The sequence below is a fragment of the Lupinus angustifolius genome, chromosome LG17, assembly GCF_001865875.1.
Source record: "Lupinus angustifolius cultivar Tanjil chromosome LG17, LupAngTanjil_v1.0, whole genome shotgun sequence".
NCBI classification, from domain to species: Eukaryota; Viridiplantae; Streptophyta; class Magnoliopsida; order Fabales; family Fabaceae; genus Lupinus; species Lupinus angustifolius.
Window position 1 is genome coordinate 12,209,581 of NC_032025.1, and position 19,361 is coordinate 12,228,941.

General features: G+C 32.9%; 2 protein-coding genes across 4 annotated transcripts; both read right to left on the reverse strand.

Moving 5' to 3' along the window:
- On the reverse strand, positions 12,430-14,255 carry LOC109331039. 3 transcript variants are annotated; one of them, XM_019565321.1, is made up of 6 exons: positions 14,131-14,255; positions 13,810-14,039; positions 13,506-13,558; positions 13,330-13,422; positions 13,146-13,247; positions 12,430-12,905 (listed from the first exon to the last, which is right to left on the reverse strand). In XM_019565321.1, exons 3-6 carry the CDS (start codon positions 13,509-13,511, stop codon positions 12,510-12,512), a joined length of 597 nt encoding a protein of 198 aa, XP_019420866.1. In that variant the 5' UTR covers positions 13,512-13,558; positions 13,810-14,039; positions 14,131-14,255; the 3' UTR covers positions 12,430-12,509. The 3 variants fall into 3 exon arrangements, with proteins under 3 accessions (XP_019420866.1, XP_019420868.1, XP_019420865.1); XM_019565323.1 differs by having other exon boundaries at positions 13,810-14,004; positions 14,131-14,250; XM_019565320.1 differs by having other exon boundaries at positions 13,810-14,051; positions 14,131-14,250.
- Positions 16,830-18,146, reverse strand: LOC109330889. Its single transcript, XM_019565159.1, has one exon. It carries the CDS (start codon positions 18,144-18,146, stop codon positions 16,830-16,832), a length of 1,317 nt encoding a protein of 438 aa, XP_019420704.1.

Sequence of the window (19,361 nt, forward strand, 5' to 3'; positions counted from 1 at the left end):
TATCTTCTGGCTTGTCTTTGCAAGAAATAGGCTCATGCATATCTTTGCATTATAAATGATCCTCCATCATGGACTTCCAATAAGAATAGTTGTCAACTGTCAACTTGAACATATCTTCATCAAATGAGATATTAGCGGCTCCTTCCATCTTGGACTATATAGGCTAAGCTCACCGAATAAACTTGGAAGCTCTGATACCACTGTTGGGAAATTTAGAACCAATTTCCCTCCTTTGTGTTATGCAAAATGGGCACTTACGGAAGCGGCAAATGAATAAAGAAAATAGAGAATAGTAGAAGAATAACACCAATGATTTTAACATGGAAAAACCTCGTCAATGTGAGAAGGAAATGTTAGATTAATTTTAATTAGTGGTTCATGTTCTTGGAAGTTACTAGTTTGAATGAAAGTGCATAATGTGATAATGGTTGGAAATTGATGGATCAAACTAGTGGGAGTGTTGTTAACTCCCTCCCCTCTCACTTCATGGGTAGTTTCCTTGAAAGTGGAGGATTTACTTTCTCCAATAACTCCTCCTAAACTCTCCTATAAATAGAGACACTCATGCATTCAAAAAACATCCCATTTAATCCATTCTTTGCTATCTCATAAATAGAAATACAAAGTGAGAATTATAGAAGCACTGATGGTTGAGAAAGGGAAGTGTAGTTCCGTATAGAGAAGGAAGGAAACTGAGTTCCTAATCATTAAGGAACGCATAAAGGAAAGTCAGAGAGGTGAGAATAAAAGCAACCAGAAAGTACATAAAGGGAAACATAAATGGAATGAGGTATTCCTTACTCTATTCTTCTATCACATGTGAATGTTATAATATTAAGGTCCTAAATTAAAGGGTTCTTATGAACCATTAAAGACTCATAAAAGTTTTTTAAAAGTCTAACAATTGGTATCAGAGCACCAGGTTATGGACATTATGACATTCCTTGCATTTCTAGAAATGAATAACGTATACATGAATAAACATGCATCCATAGTACACATACTTTGTGTGTAAAATGATTTGAGAATCATGTTTTAATTTTATGACTGAATTGGAAACGTGTTTACTATTGAATTTATATTGTGACTTCCAAAGTAACAGTATCATTATTTTCTCATATCAATCTTTTAAGAATGGAAATAACATATTTCAGTATAATATTCTTGTTATTTGTTTGGGGTGATGCTACTTTTTTAAGAATGTTAAATTGAATACTCCTCTAACATGAATGTTAGATGTATCAAATTGTTGATAATGATTTAATTGGACATCAATTACAGTTAAGATTATGATGTCATAAGGAAATAAATTATGTTTATTTATTAATTATGATGCTATTTTGATGACCCAAAGGTGGATCATTGCATGTAATTAAGATTATGATGTTGCAAAGATAATTAATTGAGTTTGTTCATTAATTATAACATATATTTTGATCACCCAAAGGTGGATAACTGCATGTATTTAATGACATTAAAGTTTTAAACATACTTGTTTGTGCTCGTTTATACAAAGATAACATACATGTTTAAAAAGTATGAGTAATTACTCATTAAAGTATAATATTGGGCATCATTAATAAAAGTTTAATGCATTTAAATTTTATCCAAAGATAAATTAAGTACATGAATACAAGTTTGTTTGAATCCATAAAGTTTATTCAAAGCATTAAAGTGTGAGCATGTCTTATTTTAGCTTCATTCGTTGCATTCACCTTAGGAAACATATGTGTCAAGTTCAACGGACTGAACTATGTTGATTGGTCCGAAGATCCAGTTCTCACTGGGTGTTATGGAGTTGGACTTGGCCATCATTATGGATAATGTAACAAACATAGTCGAGACTAGCTCAGAGGCAGACAAGACTCTATATGAGGCTTGAGAGCAGTCAAACATGTTGAGTCTTAGCTTGATGAAAATGTCAATCTCTGACAATGTCAAGCCGTCTATGCCTATGACGAATAATGCAAGGGAATTTATGAGAATGAACAAGGAGTACTCTCAATCAGACATTACTGATAATTCTATGGTGGGAAATCTCATGATAGAGCTCACAACCAAGAAGTTTGATTGGTCGCAGCCAATTCATGATCATGTGACTAGCATGGCAAATCTGGCTGCGAAAATGAAAGGCATGGGGATGGAGGTGACAAAAGCATTCTTGGTACAATTCATCATTAACTCCCTTCTTATTGAGGTTGGCCAATTCCAGGTAAAATATAACACCATAAAGGAGAAATGAAATTTTCAGGAAGTAAATGTCATGCTCGTCCAAGAGGAGGGAAGGTTAAAGAAAATTAAGAATGACTCCATTCACTTGTCCATTCAGGAGCCAAGTAGCACCGACAGATTCAAACCAAGCAATAGGAACAAAGGAAAGGGGAAGGAAAAGATCCCCGTTAAAGAAGGAAAAACCCATAAAGAAATGAAGTGTTTTTTTGTAAGAAGAATGAACAATATAAGAAGGATTGTTCTAAAAGGAAGAAATGGTTCGAAAAGAAAGGTAAACATTTTGTTTCCGTTATAGATGAATCATTTCTTATTGAGGTTCCTAATAATACTTGGTGGTTAGACTCTGGTGCAACAACTCATGTGTCACATATTGTGCAGGGATTCCTTTAAATCTAAACCTATGAAACAGAGAAGTTTCTTTACATGGGGAACAGAATGAAGGCATGAGTTCAAGGAATTGGGACTTCCAGATTGATCCTAGATAGTGGAAACTATTTAGATATAGAAAAATGTGTTTATGTTCCTGAATGTTCCAGGAAATTGGTTTTTATTGCTAGGCTGAATTGTATAGGTTTTAATTTTAAGATTGAGCAGTCTGGTTTTAAATTATGTAAACATTCGCACTATTTCGGTTCTAGTACATTAACGAATGGTTTATAATGCTTCAATCTTGATTTTAAATTTAAGAAATCTTTATTTAATGTTGAACATGGTGTTGATGGCAAGCTTAAAGATTTTGATAAGAATTCTGCTTACTTGTGACATAAAAGATTAGGCCATATATCCAAAGAAAGGATAACGAGGTTAACAAAAAGTGATATTTTACCTCTTTTGGATTTTGGCAATTGGGATGTTTGTTTAGATTGAATTAAAGGAAAACAAACTAAACACATTTAAAGAACCCAACCACAAGAAGTATCAAACTTCTTGAATTGATACACACATATATTTGTGCTCCTTTTGATGTTCCATCTTGGGGTGGTGAAAAGTATTTCATCACTTTTATAGATGATTACTCACGTTATTGCTACCTATATTTGTTGCACGAAAAATATAATTCATTGGATGTCCTAAAGATATTCATTGATGAGGTTGAAAGGCAACTTAAAGAAGGTTAAGGTTATAAGGTCTAAAAGAGGTGGTGAATATTATGGCAAATATAATGAGAATGGACAATATCCAGGACCATTTGGAAAATTTCTCGAAATTCGAGGCATATGTGCTCAATACACTATGCCTTACACACTGCAACAAAAATGGTGTGGATGAAAGGCAGAATCGTATTCTAATGGAAATGGTTAGGTCAATATTGAGTCATTGTGATGTACCTTTATCGTTTTGGATGTACGCATTAAGGACCGCTGCGTATCTGCTAAATAGGGTTCCTAATAAGGTACTTCCTAAAACTCCATATGAGTTATAGACTGGTAGGAAACCTAGTTTGAGACATCTCCATGTTTGGGGTTGTCCAGCAGAAGTAAAAATGTACAACCCACATGAAAAGAAGCTTGATGCAAGAACCATTCATGGTTTCTTTATCGGCTATCCGAAAAAGTCAAAGGGGTTCATTTTTTATTGTCCTAACCATAGTATGAGATAGTTGAGTCTGGAAATACTAGGTTCATTAAGAATGGTCAAACCAGTGGGAGTGATAAATTACGAAAGGTGGATATTATGGAGACTTCTAATGAATCTTCTTCACCGAAGATGTCTCCTGGTGTTGTTGTTCCTCTAGTTATGTTACCGTCAAATAACAACAGAGACAACAAGATAATATCCAAAACCCACGGGATGAACAAATAGTTAATGATCTGTTTAATGAAGTCATTAATGATCAAGTGATGGAAGAACCACAAGAAATAACACTAAGAAGGTCTGAAAGGCAAAGAAAACCAACTATTTCTAAAGATTATATTGTATATACTTGAGCATCAATAAGGATCCAGTCTCATTCCTACAAGCCATGAAAAGTGGCAATTCTGAAAAGTGGCTCAATGCTATGAAAGAAGAGTTGAAATCAATGAACGATAATAAATTTTGGGATCTAGTTGAGTTGCTTGAGGGTTCAAAACGTGTTGGTTGTAAATGGGTCTTTAAGATCAAACATGACTCGAAAGGCAACATTAAAAGATATAAGGCTAGACTTGTTGCCAAAGGTTTCACTCAAAAATAGGGCATTGATTACAAAGAAACTTTCTCTCTAGATTCTAAGAAAGATTCTTTAAGAATTGTTATGGCTTTGGTGGCTCATTATGACTTAAAGCTTCACCAAATGGACGTAAAGACCGCTTTTCTAAATGGTGACTTAAACGAGAAAGTTTATATGAACCAACCCGAAGGGTTCGTGACCATAGGAAAGGAAAATCTAGTGTGTAAATTAAATAGGTCAATATACGGACTTAAACAAGCTTCTAGATAATGGTATATAAAGTTTAATGATACCATTACGTTATATGGGGTTGTGGAAAACACTGTTGACCGGTGTATCTAAATGAAAGTTGGTGGGAGTAAGTTTATAATGTTAGTCCTATATGTTGATGACATTCTGCTTATTGCAAATGATAAAGAATTGTTACATGATGTAAAGAAGTTTCTCTCGAATAATTTTGAAATGAAAGATATGGGTGAGGCATCCTATGTGATAGGAATAGAAATATTTTGTGATAGATCACAAGGATTGTCAGGATTGTCTCAGAAAGCATATATTAATAAGATATTAGAGAGATTCAGAATGGAAAAATACTCCGCAAGGATTGTTCCAATCTAGAAAGGAGACAAATTCAATGAAAAACAATGTCCAAGGAATGATTTGGAACGTAAGGAAATGGAATCAATTCCCTATGCATAAGTGGTTATGAGTTTAATGTATGCTCAGACATGCAATCGGCCGAATATCAGCTTTGTTGTTGGAATGCTCAGCCATGCACTCGGTCGAAATGGACCACAAGAAGGCTACAAAGAAGGTTCTCAGATATTTTCAGGGCACTAATGATCACATGCTCATGTATAGAAGGTCAGATCACATTGAGGTGATCATTTATTCGGATTCAGGCTATGCAAGATGTGTAGACTCAAGGAAATCTATATCTAGGTATGTTTTCCTAATGGGTGGAGGAGCCATTTCATGGATAAATGGTAGACAATCTATAATTGCTACGTCCACCATGGAGGCTGAGTTTGTGGCATGCTTTGAGGCCACAAATCATGCATTGTGGCTGCGGAACTTTACTTCAAGGCTTGGCATTATAGACAGTGTAGCTAGGCCGCTGGAGTTTTATTGTGATAATTTCGCAGCTGTATTCTTTTCTAAGAATGACAAGTATTCGAGAGGTGTCAAACATATGGATTTAAAGTTCCTGTTAGTTAAAGAAGAAGTACGGAATAAGAAAGTATATATAGAGCATATTGGTACCGATCTAATGGTAGCGGGTTCGTCAACTAAGGGATTGCCGCCCAAAATTTACATTGACCATGTAGAAAGGATGGGTATTATAGATAAGTCCTTGTTAATGTGATATTACCTGATGTATATATACATGTATAAATGTTTTCTTATCATTGTATGACACATTTGAACTCAATGAAAGTTTTATTTCTGTAATTATAGTTTAAGTTATCCATATTAAAGATTGTACTTATATGATTTTAATGAGATAACTTGGTGAATCTTCGAAAGGTAAATGAAGACTCAAATTAAAGTTGGTTGAGTTGAGTTGATTGTAATACATGGAAGGGATCAGGTTGCCTTATATAATTTGTGACCGCCATGATTCAACCATTTCAATTCAATTAAGGATGATGATTTGTAAGGTTCAATTAAAGTGTGCAATTAAAGTCATGAATCTTCAAGTCATCACATGGACCAAGTGGGAGACTGTTAGATTAATTCTAATTAGTGGTCCATGTTCTTGGAAGTTACTAGTTTGAATGAAAGTGCCTAATGTGATGATGGTTGGTAATTGATAGATCAAACTAGTGGGGGTGTTGTTAACTCCCTCCACTCTCACTTCATGGGTAGTTTCCGTGAAAGTGGATGAGTTACTTTCTCCAATATCTCCTCCTAAACTCTCCTATAAATAGAGGCACTCATGCATTGGAAAAACATCCATTCAATCCATTCTTTGCTATCTCATGAATAGAAATACAAAGTGAGAATTATAGAAGCACTGGTGGTTGAGAAAGGGAAGTGTAGTGCCGTATAGAGAATGAATGAAACTGAGTTCCTAATCATCAAGGAACGCATAAAGGAAAGTCAGAGAGGTGAGAACAAAAACAACCGGAAAGACAACCAAAAAGTGCATAAAGGGAAAACAAATGGAACCAGGTATTCCTTACTCTATTCTTCTATCACATGTGAATGTTATAATGTTAAGGTCCTAAATTAAGGGGTTCTTATAAACCATTAAAGACTCATAAAAGTTTTTTTAAAAGTCTATCAGGAAATAACCACAGGACCTAGTCTAGAAAATATCTCCACTATAGAAAGTAAGATTACAATATTTGACTCTCTTACTAAGAGGATAACACTCAATCTCACCAAAAAAGGATGGAAATACAAACTCTCTCTAGTATCTCACTAGGAATACAAATCTCACACTAAGTGGATATAAACTCTCACACTTTCTCTCTATGTTGTTCTTTCTCACTTTCTTGTTGTATCTCTTCCTCACACTTTCTTGAAGAGAAGGAAGACTTCATCATAAAGATATAATGGATGATTAATTGTTGTCATACTTTTCAAGACACCTTTAAAAGTGTTACTCCAACTTTCTAAGTTAAACTTCATAATTTTCAAGAGTCAATGAATAATTTCATGACCTTGGAGTAGCCATCATTTATTGTACTCAATGGTTCATCTACCAAGATTCACTGATATTGCTTCCACACCAATTAGAAAGGATTCCCAACATGACTATTGACCTCGTTTTTCGGTTTTAAATTTGTTTCCCCCTCTTATGAACGGGAGCGCATATGTTGTGCCATAAAGTGTGTCACTCCATGTGTTACAGCTTATGATTGGTTGAAAAAATATATTTAAATTAAAATTTTAATAATTAATTATTTTTCTGACCAATCACAAGCAATAACACATGAAGTGATACACTGTTTTGGGACAACAGATATCCACCTCTTATTAACTAAGGAAGGAACCATCTTCCTTTAATTGAAGCACCATATTTGTGCTCGAGGTGATATGTGGCTGTTCATAGCTACTGGCTAGCAAGTCAATGCATAGTAAAGTAAAGTAAAAAAAAAAAATGAATTGCCTTGAATTGAAATTGTAAAAAAAGTCTTCCAATATTTGAGTACCCACTTTTAATATCATCATTCTCGCTCTTTTTCTTCATCCCCCACCCTTATATCTATTTTATACTCATTGATGATCTACTCATTCTTTACATAGTAAAAAAAAATCATTAACAAATATATAAAAAATTTAATAAAGAGTGTAGGGAAAAATCATATAAGTTTTCTAAATTAAACCTTCCTTAGCAAAAAAAAAGCTTCCTCTCCTGCCGATATTAAATGCTATTTAATTTGAATAGTCCTGATTGCATAAAATCTATTACTATTTATAACGACATTGTACCATAGGCAGGCATGTTAACATAAACTAGAGTAGTGTAGGAGGACACTCATGACTAGTTACAAAAGCTAATAGCTCCATGTTCCTACATTTAATCAATATTCTACAGAGTTGACTTAATCACCACTAACACAAATATTGTGCTTCAATTCAATGCATGTGTGCTCCATGCAAAACATGGCATAACACAATAAAAAGGAAGAGGTTTCCTTAAGTTCCTTCATTAGTTTAGAGGGGAAGATAGATTTAATAAAAATAGAGAAACATGACCTTCAGCCACGAGTTTAAAAAAAAAGTTAAAATTAAAAAAATCCAAAAACCCGGCCACTAGTCATGATTTTCTGGACTCCGGTTGCTCCCAACCACGATTTCATAATAAATCGTCTTCCACCCATGATTACCATAAAACTTAGCTAAAATAGTAAATATTTTAAAATGTACACCAAAATAATAATATATTAATCAAGGTACATATGTACGATAAGTTTCCGTCGTAAGGCAGGGCCACGTAAGTATTTTAATTTATTTTACAATGATATTTAGTGTTAAACTGATGAAATAAGTTGGGTTTTATTTTTATTTTTCCAAGAGCATGGCCACCGCCAAAATATGTTCCTTCATATTATAGTTGTTGCGGCCACCTACCTCACCAACTTTTCAACAATGGTTATCTGATATTTATATGCATACATAGTAGAAGATGGACAATCATGTTTTTGAGTATACTATATATATATATAAATTGAATAGATTGATGATTTTACATTACTAGATATTAAGGGTGAACAGAACTCGATTCTACCCTCTACCCTCTCATTCAATATGACCCGATCATGATCAAGCTCAAATATGGTCGGGTGTCGAGTTCGAGTTTAAAAATTAGACCCAGTCAATATTTAGGGCTAAGAAAGGACCAAACATGACCCGACCTAACTCATCCTATTGTCACTCACTCATCATGTTTGTATGTGTATCTATTCAATTATGTAAAGAATAATGACACCTTCTTGGTCAAAAGTAGGGCTAGAAACGAGCTGAACCGAGTTGAACCAAAGCTCAGCTCGGTTCAGCTCGATAAGGATTGGTTCGGCTCGAAACTCGACTCGAGTTCGACAAGAGTTATTTTTTTAGCTCTATTTTGGCTGGGTTAAAGTTCACGAACTATTCAGCTCAGTTCAAATTGGTTCATTTGAACAACTCAAATAATTATTTCTTTTTTAAAAAATACGATAAAAAGTTTTACATATATAAATATAACTTTATTTATAAATATAATAGTAATAAATATAAAAAATAATGTATAGATAATAAAAATTAGTTTATATATATATATGTATGTATCTGTATACATACATATATACACGTACCAGCTCATGAACATAACGAGTCGAACTGTATCCAACTCAAGTTCAGCTTGTTTATTTAACGAGCTCAATTTCCACCTCAAACTCAACTCATTTGGTTCATGAATCAAGTTTATCGAGTTAAATAACGAATCAAGTTTCAAATGAATACCGAGTTGGTTCGGTTCATTGCCAGCCCTAGTCGAAAGTAATATTGATTCTCTAATATTTTTATCATATATACATGATTAATAATATATATATACATATATCATTTTATATGTCAAATTACAATTTATAATATTAAGTAATATTGAGAAAGCTTTATCTAAAATAAGTATGTACTATATTCAATTGGATCAAGGGTTGAGTTCGGATTTAAACACTGACCCTGTCAATATTTAGAATCAGGTTAACATCAAGTTCGAGTTCAAAAAATGACCTCAACCACCTTTTTGAGCCGGGTAAGGGATAAACCTTAACTCGTCCCAACCTGACCCATACTCACCCTACCAAACATCATATAATTTTAACATATAATGATAAGAAAGCTAATTTTGTACATCCCATGCTTTTATTGATTACTATTAATTAAAAAGTCTTAAAACTATATGATAAAAAATTGTTATGTATGTAGTTTTATTGATAATTTTGTAATGACCAATACAAATATAAATTCTTAATAGCAGACGTTACATAATTATCATTCCTAAGAATTTAAATAAATGTACATTATATAATCAATTATTCAAGTAAACATACATCATCAATTCCCATATTTATATATCAACTTTCATCATCATCACCTTCTCCAGTTTCATTACTCTTATTTCTCTATAAGAAATCTTTTTCTAACTTTACCCTACATATAAAATCATCCGCCAAAATTTGTTTCTTCTCACAGCTTTTGTGACAAGTAAGTTTATACAACATCTTAATATGAAACTCTCAATTACGTTTGTTAGAAAATTATAATTTCTAATTAAGGTGAGTATTATATATTTGATACAATGATATCGGCTATTTATTACAGGGGTTACATTATAAGTGATTTACTAACACCTCATAGAATTCTAAAAGCTGATAACGGATATGGGCTTAATGGGTGCATACCCTTCAAGTTAACCTATAGGGGATAATGAGAACCCTATAAGTTAACGCATAAGGAAGGTTATGGTCCCCAACACACCAAATCACAAATAGTTTTCACCTCTCCCCATCAGAGAGAAAACGAAGGTCCCAAAAGGAATTCAGGATTTGGTTGAGGAAGACCATCATATCAAAAAATCTCTCAAAAGTATATCAAATGAGTAGATCAAAGAACATGGATTCAGATATGACACTGCACCATTTGTTTCATATATGTGTGTGAGAATCATGAGATTCAAGATCTTAGGATTGATGTTTCACCAATCATAAGGAATTCCCAACAAGTGGTATTAGAGCATAGGTTCTGAATTTTATGATTCTCCATATAGGGTGTTTTCCCAAATCTTGTATGAACCCTAATTTTAATTTGGGGATTTTATGCTTCCCTAATTTTCATATATGTGTGTGAGAATTATGAGATTCAAGATCTTAGGATTGGTATTTCACCAATCATAAGGAATTCCCAACAAGTGGTATCAGAGCATAGATTCTGAATTTTATGATTCTCCATACAGGGTGTTTTCCCAAATCTTGTATGAACCCTAATTTTAATTTGGGGATTTTATGCTTCCACTATCATGTCATAAAGATTGGGTATTTAGGATTTGAATTGTTTTTCAATAAAATACTGGTTTTATTATATGCTTCTGCAATATGAATGTTGCATTACTATCATGGATTACATTACTGGCATGCATTACACAAAAAGATATTGAAATGGAATTAAATATGCAAGATTTAATAGCTTTGTGATAAATGTAAAGAAACATTTTGTTTTCCTTGATGAATCATGTATGCACATCATGATTCTTTTGTGATAAATTCAGAATGACAATGTTGTGTGGTATTATTTTGTCATATTACTTTTGTTGATTGTTGCAGAATAGTTATAACTTAAATTTATGCAATCTAATTGATGGTACTGTTGTCATACTACTTTTGTTGATTGTTGCAGAATTTTTATAACTTAAATTTATGCAATCTGATTGATGATATTGTTCTATGATATTAGATTGTGAACAATCACCTATTTTGTTTAGTTGTGTGTTTTTTTGCTTCCGCTGCAGAAAGATTTATTTGTGAAAATTTTGAATTGTGCAATTGGATTCAAGGTACTATTCTCGTGCGGCACAAATTTTTGTGTGTAGTGAAATGATCATATTTGTTCTATGATAATCAAAGTGTACATACTTTTAGTGACTTGTATTGCTATTGTATCTGTGCAAATGTTTATATCCAAATGCTTTCTTTGCACTATTTCTATAATAACTTGCATTGTTTGATTTGGAATTATATTGTTATATTGTGGGATTAGATTTGTTAATCATAAAAGATATCAAATCTGAAGATTTTAATTCCAATTTTTTTAATTGACTCATATTGTGTTTTTCTTTTGTCTGGTAATTATTTTGAATTAATTAATACAATATGTTGCCAAAGTAACCTCTATTGTCGAAATTAATTGAAATTACATGGATGAGTATGATATTATTTATGTGAATTGTGTTCGACACAAAGGAAGACACAATTTGGCCAAATAATAACATACTTGTGATAATAAATATGTAACAATTATAAAGTTTTTTTTCATGTGAATAATAGTCGGTCTAAAGAAAGACTATTGTTTGATAGAATTAATTGTTAATATTTGATCATTACGTTGAGACACTACAGTAAAACTTCCTGTTAGCCACAATTTCAACCGTGGCTAAAGTGGGAAAAAACCGTAGCTAGATTGAGTGGCCACACTTAATGTTGTTGTGGCAAGAAATGGTGTTACTAAAAATTAGCCACAGTCATTATATTATTTCGCTACACTTCTGTGAAATGTGGTAACATTTATTTAGCCACAGTTTGTTTAATTCAGCTACAGTCGAACCGTGGCTAAGTTTCTGATTTTGCCACACCACAACCGTGGCTAAGTTGCTTATTTTTCCACAATACATCCGTGGCTAATTAAATTTATTTAAAGTTACTTTCTTACATACTCCTCTCATGATCCAAATGTGTCATTGTCTCACAATCTTTATTTTCAATAATATAATGGTAAATTTATAATAAAATTAAATATTTGCTAGCTAATAATAATAAAATTGAATCTTATACAATTACCAAATGTTTAACATTCAAAAATGCTGATAAACACAAAATGCAAAATGTTATGATCATATAAGTTCATGAATTTTAAGAAACCATATCTAAGATGGTGGAACATCACGAGCGAAAGTGGTTAACTCACTACCAAATTTTTCGACTAGAAACTTCTCAAGAGTAGCCAAACGATTCTGAGTATGTGCAAGTTGCTCCTTGGTCTCTTCATACCCTGATAGTTTTACTTCTAAAGTTTGTACATATTTCTTCAAGTCTTCAACATGTTGACTAGAGCCACTAGAATTCAAAAAACCAGTAAAATGTCTAGACGTTCCAAAAACACTGGAGGGACAAATACCAGTGCCCAAACCATGCACTCGACCTGAATGTTCAGCTCCATATGCTTTTCCAATTGCATCATTAGGATGAGCAAATACCTTTGATGAAACACCTGAAGTAGTGACATTTTCTTGATCTTGAGGTAAATGCTCTGATATTTTATCCTATTAAATAACAAGAAATTAATAATTTATATAGTGGCAAAATGCAAATTGCATGGCAGTAACCTATAATGGAAAATTGCATCAATAGAATCAGAAAGGACAAAATGATATTATGCGTTTGCCTACCTAACTAACTGCATACCATTATCCATTTCACAACTTAGGAAATGGTTCTAAAAATGATACACTTTTTAGGACATATGTAACACATCATGTATGAAAAGACTTTAAATTACTTACAGCTAGAGTTTTTCCTTCTTCGCTTACATAGCTTCCATCCTTCTTCAATAAAGTTGACAAAACAACCTCACCACGACATACAGGTCTTTGCAATTTTAGCTCCTAACACAACCAATGAAACATAAGTTTTTACATTCACAAAACTTCATTCTTTACAATAATACAATTACCTAGGACAACTTACCATTTGACGACCTCTCCTTGCATTGCTCATACTACCACCAGCATGGGAAACTTTAAGATTTTTGCGACTTCTAGTGTTCGCCAAACTTTGTTTCTACAATTGCCAAACATTGTAGTCATTATATTAAAAAAATACAAGTCTTGGAGAAATTAAATACTTCACAACATAATGTTTACCTTCATCTTATCCTCCTTATAATGATGCACAAATGCAGTCCAATCAGCACAATCTGAACCTGGACGAGGATTAGCAAGTATGTCTTCCTTTTATGTCTTCCTTACTTTTATTAGGATAGAAATACTTACACCTTAACCTATATTTATAGGCCCTCCATCTTTCACCTAGAGTACTCATAGCCCATTTGACTCCAGCAACATAATCAAACTCAAAATTTTCCTTCACACATTATTAAATACGCTAGTCAATTTTCAATGACAATAGGAAAAAATTATTAAAATTGCAAATTTTTTAAATAATTACCTCAATATATTTCCATTGTTGGTATCTATTATCCTTTGACATCCAATCCCATCTTTTAACATAAATAGGACAAATTGTTGAGTTTTGAGCTAGTTTACCAAGAAACCTCACAAGTAAGTTTGAGCCATTGTCATTGCCTTGTCCATAACCATTGAGTTCCACAATAACTTTTTTAGTTTTTTCCAAATGCCAAACCTGAATTGCTTGCATTTTTCGAGTTTCAATTTCTCCTGAAGAGGTATCTGCAATTATGTACAAGAAGCAAAGTATTAAAGGTAAACACATAATAACATATTGAAGCTAATGGAATATTGCTCTTACCTTTAACCTTGACAAATAAGGGTTCTTCTCTATCTTTTGATTGAGTTTCATTAGAGTTTGAGGAGGTTTCAAAGTTGTCATCACCATATGAAGCATCGTTTGTGTTCACATGTGCATGTTCAACACCCTCTTGATTGTCACTAGTTTGTTGTTGCATATTTTGGGTATTTTCGCTATTGTTTTCACCTTTTTTCCTCGTAGATTTTCTAGCATTACTTGTCCTGAATTCGCATGCTTCATTTTGAACCAATTACCTGCACAATTTGCTAAGAAAAGAACTATAACAAGAAACAAAATATATACTAAATGAATCATAACATGAATTATTAAAGATATAATGCAAAAAGTGTGGCACAAATTGTAAAAAAAGTCTATTTTATATTGTCAAGTACATAATATAGGATATTAAACTACTCTAACATTCTTCCTTCTTCATCATCACTAAAATTATCACAATCTTCATCATTATTTGATCCATGTTTTTCTTGTTCTTGTTCATTTACACCTTCCTGCACTAATTGTAATTCTTCGATGTTCTCCAAATGTTGCTCACAAAAAGATATGTCTTCCATTGATGACTCTTCTAAGTCCTCAAAGTTCAGATCACCCATATCATAGATGTCTCTAGGCTTCATGTGGCAAACACAACACCAACCTTGATCAACTGGATCATCAATATAATATACCATTCTAGCATCAGTTGCAAGGATGAATGGTTCATCTGCTTCATTTGCACCGGTGTGTATTAAACATGAAAAGTTTACACTTGTTATCCCAAATTTATCAATTTTGATTCCCTTGTTAAGTGTAGTGTCTACCCAATCACATTTGAATAGCACAACCCTTAACTTACCATAGTAGTCTAACTCTATGTCAACCAATTTCCCGTAGTACATAACATCACTTGATATTTCAATAGGTTCCTTACCACTTGAAAATCTCTTAGTTACAGCAGACATAACAATACCACTATTTTGTGTTCTCAATCCTTGCTCCTTCCTCTTTGTTCGAAATTTAAATCCATGGATATTATACCCATCAAATCTTCGAGAAATATTATTTGGCCCTTTTGCAAGACATTCAATTTCACTTGTAATATCTGGATCTTCTTTTCTCGCAACCTATTATTTTGTTGAAAGGTAAGGACAACTACTTACACTCATGAGCTTTTGAGCATAAACAAAAGTTAGGTGAAATTATATATATATTCTTAAATATTCTTTAAACCACTCGTGGAAATGCTTGTGTACATATTCTTCCACAACTTTTGTGGAGTTTCTTTGCCCACGATGCATCCTTGTGACCTCAGTTTTACACTTTCTGTATGAGGAAGTTAATAGTTATCACATATTTGATATTGAAATGCATTATAGTATGAAAATAAACTATTAATAAGAACATATAACTTACTCGCAAAATGTATCAACCAATTGACAGTTAGTTAACACATAACGATGAGCTTGTAGCTTCTCAATGGGTGGTAAAGAAAAAATAAATAGATTTTCCCAATATAGGAAATATATTTGAAAAGATAGTAGATTCACTAAAAACATTGACCCCAATATCATCGTCATTGCGTCTTGGTCGATTGAACCTTGTTTCAATGTCACCATTCAGAAAATATCTGGAACAAAAAGTTAGAGATTCTTCCATAATATACCCTTCAGCTATACAACCTTCTGGTGCAGCCTTGTTACGAACATATGATTTTAAATGGCCAAGAGTCCTAGAACAAAAAGAAAATGAATCAACATTCAAGTCCTAATAAAATAAATAACTAAGCATGTAAACTAAAAATTTACCTTTCAATAGGATACATCCATCTATAATGTACAGGACCAGCAATCATTGCTTCCTCCCCAAGATGAATGACCAAATGAACCATGATAGTGAAAAAGGATGGAGGGAATATCATTTCCATATGGCAAAGGGTCAAAAAAATTCGTTGATGGAGTTTCTCTAAATATTTGACATTTAAAACTTTTCTTGATAATTCTCTAAAGTAGTTACATAGCTCAATCAACACTGAAGTAACTTCTTTAGGAAGAGATCTTCTAAAGTAAATTGGAAAAATATGTTTCATCAGAATATGTGTATCATGGCTCTTTAGTCCAGAGATCTTGCGTTTCTTTAAATCAACACATCTAGAAATGTTTGATGAGAAACTATCCGGAAATACCACACTTTTAAGAATTTTTAGAAAGATATCTTTCTCTTGATTTTTCATTTTAAAGCATGATGGAGGAAACTTAGAGGAATTCGGATATGGATGAAGCTTCTCTCTAATTCCCATTGCATGTAAGTCTTTACGAGCTTTAAGATTATCTTTTGTTCTACTTTTGTCATCAAGTATTGTGAATAATACATTGTCACCAACATTTTTCTCTATGTGCATCATATCAAGGCAATGACGAATAAGAAGATGTTTCCAATAAGGTAGATCCCAAAATATACCCTTTTTCTTCCATTGTGGTGGGTTGTTTTCACTCTTAACCTCATCACGGGGCCTTTTACGACCCGATTCTATATCTCGCAACATAGTTGAACCTCAAGGCGGGATAGGGGAAGGTCTAAGCTTAATAGAACCATCAAAGGATGAGTTATTGATCATATACTTATGATCTAGTGGTAAATATCGACGATGTCCCATGAAGCAATATTTTCCACCAAACTTTAGCCATTTAGACTCTGTATCAAAATTACACGATGGATGGCGGGATAGGGGCAGGTCTAAGCTCAATAGAACCATCAAAGGATGATTTATTGATCCTATACTTATGATCTAGTGGTAAATATCGACGATGTCCCATGAAGCAATATTTTCCGCCAAACTTTAGCCATTTAGACTCTGTATCAAAATTACATGATGGACAAGCAAGTGATGTATGAGTGTTCCATCCAGATAAGTTGTCTAGACCTGGGAAGTCACTAATAGTACAAAACAATGATGCACGCATTTGAAATGATTCTTTTGTAGAGGAATCATAAGCTTCCACTCCTTTCCACAATTTTTGTAACTTTGAAACTAGGGGCTGCAAGTAAACATCAATACTATTGCCAGGCATCTTAGGACCAGGAATTATCATCGACATTATGAGAGAAGTTTGCTTCATACAGTACCATGGAGGATAATTGTAAGCATACAACATCACAGGCCAAATGCTATTATTAGAACTTAAAGTTCCAAATGGATTGAAACCATCTGTAGCTAATGCAAGCCGTATATTACGAGAATCTAAAGCAAAGTCCGGATACATTTTGTCAAACTCCTTCCATGCTTTACTATCTCTCGGATGTCTTACCAACCCATCCGGGTTTGCCTTTTTAGCATGCCATTTCAAAAGCTCTGCAGTTTTAGAACACATGTATAATCTTTGCAATCTTGGTATAAGTGGGAAGTACCTTAAGACCTTTGCTGGTATATATTTTTTATTTTGGCCAACCACTATATCATTTGCACCACTAATATTTCCATTAGATTTCCACCTAGATGCATTGCAAATCTTACAATTATCTCTCTTCTTGTCTTCCAATGAACCCCAATATAACATGCAATTGTTCGGACATGCATGAATCTTTTCATAGCTTAAACCTAACTTCTTAATCAACTTTTTTGCCTCGTATAAAGATGCTGGGAGTTTAGCATGGGGAAAAGCATCATTTAAAAGATCAATGATCATAGAAAATGTTTTGTCAGTTGCACTACATAAGACTTTTATATGATACAATAGAACAATGAATGATATTTTACTATATTTTTTACAACCAGGGTACAATTCTTCATTTCCATCACCTAATTGCTCTTTTATTTTTTCTTGTTGGGCTTTACTTGCATCACCCCTAGGCTGGTCATCATTTGGTATATTTGAGTGGCCGGAATCTTGAATTCCACTATCATCAAAGATGCCAAAAACATCATCTAACATATCTTGCATTGGATATTGTCTAACCCACTCTTGTGGTTGAGGTTGAGTTGTAGTTTCAATATTATCTTGCACATGCTTTTCCCCATGCATGTACCAAAATGTGTACTTTCTGGAAACCCTTTTTGAAGTAGATGACTAACCACTTCAATTCTATTACCCATTTTAAGAAATCCACATATAATACAAGGACATAGAATTTGATCATTTATAGGTACATTTGAAATGGCGAAATCCAAAAATTGCACCACCCCATCCAAGAACTCCTTTGATCTAATTGGTTTCTCAATCTAACTCTTATCCATCATAACTGTGTGAATCTGTTTTTGATGTTAAATTCAATTACTAAATCATTAGAGATACTAAATGATTAACTTAACAACAACTTAAGTATTACCTCAATGCAAGCATGCATGACAAATTAAACCATAGTGTTTTTAAAATTCAGTCATATTAGTTGAAGAATTCCACTTATGAATTCAGTATAAACTCAAGTTAGTTGATTATTACTTAGACATGCAACAACAACAAAAATAATTATAAAACTTAAGAAATGGAGTGCAGAAGATTGTGAGTTCGAAGAGGTTGAAAGAGTTAAATGTCACTTACAATAAAATACTAACATACTAACAATTGCCAATAAAAATAATAAATATCTCTCAGATAATCCTGGTATACATGTTATAATTCAAGTGGGACAATTAGACTTTTGAACTAATAAAAATAAAAATAATAGATAAATTGGAATATAAATAGTGTCAACCTAACTATCAAGGGTGAATTTAAATTATTTTTAATTAGTTAATAATTATTGTATGTTTGGCCAGGGCTTTGTTTACTAATTCACCGTGTAATACTAAATTGGATGAGGTTAGAGATGAGATACTTCGAAAACCCGAAAAGAAACTATCACCATTCAATTGGTAAAAAAGATAAACCTCTCAAGCATAACTAACATATATTTCACGTACTAAATAACATAGCATTAAATACAATGATTGCATTCAAAAAATAAAGAAAAACCAACTTGCAATTCATTCTTTTTGGGTACCCATCCAAGATAATCCAACACCAACTCTTAGTAGGATTCAAGAAGGAGATCCAGATTCTAGCCACCCTCTTCCACATCAAATATCATCGTTTTGAAATATTATTACGTATATGAAATGAGTAGCTTAAGTGGTTAACATTAGACAATCAAATTCAACACATTTTGATATGGTAAGCATCACTTTACAATACAAATTTATTCTTTTTGCATCCTTAAACAATCCCTGAAGACATTTGTTAACCTGCCCTTTTTATATA

Excerpts from the sequence above, each read along its gene's own strand:
- LOC109331039 (XM_019565321.1), bottom strand. Across the intron at positions 13,248-13,329 it reads CAAGGAGAGGTCGTCAAATG|GAGCTAAAATTGCAAAGACC; the intron begins GTAAGTTGTCCT and ends TGGTTGTGTTAG. Across the intron at positions 12,906-13,145 it reads AAGAAGGAAAAACTCTAGCT|GATAAAATATCAGAGCATTT; the intron begins GTAAGTAATTTA and ends GTTATTTAATAG.
- LOC109330889 (XM_019565159.1), bottom strand. The coding sequence starts at position 18,146 with ATGCATGGGGAAAAGCATGTGCAAGATAATATTGAAACTACAACTCAA.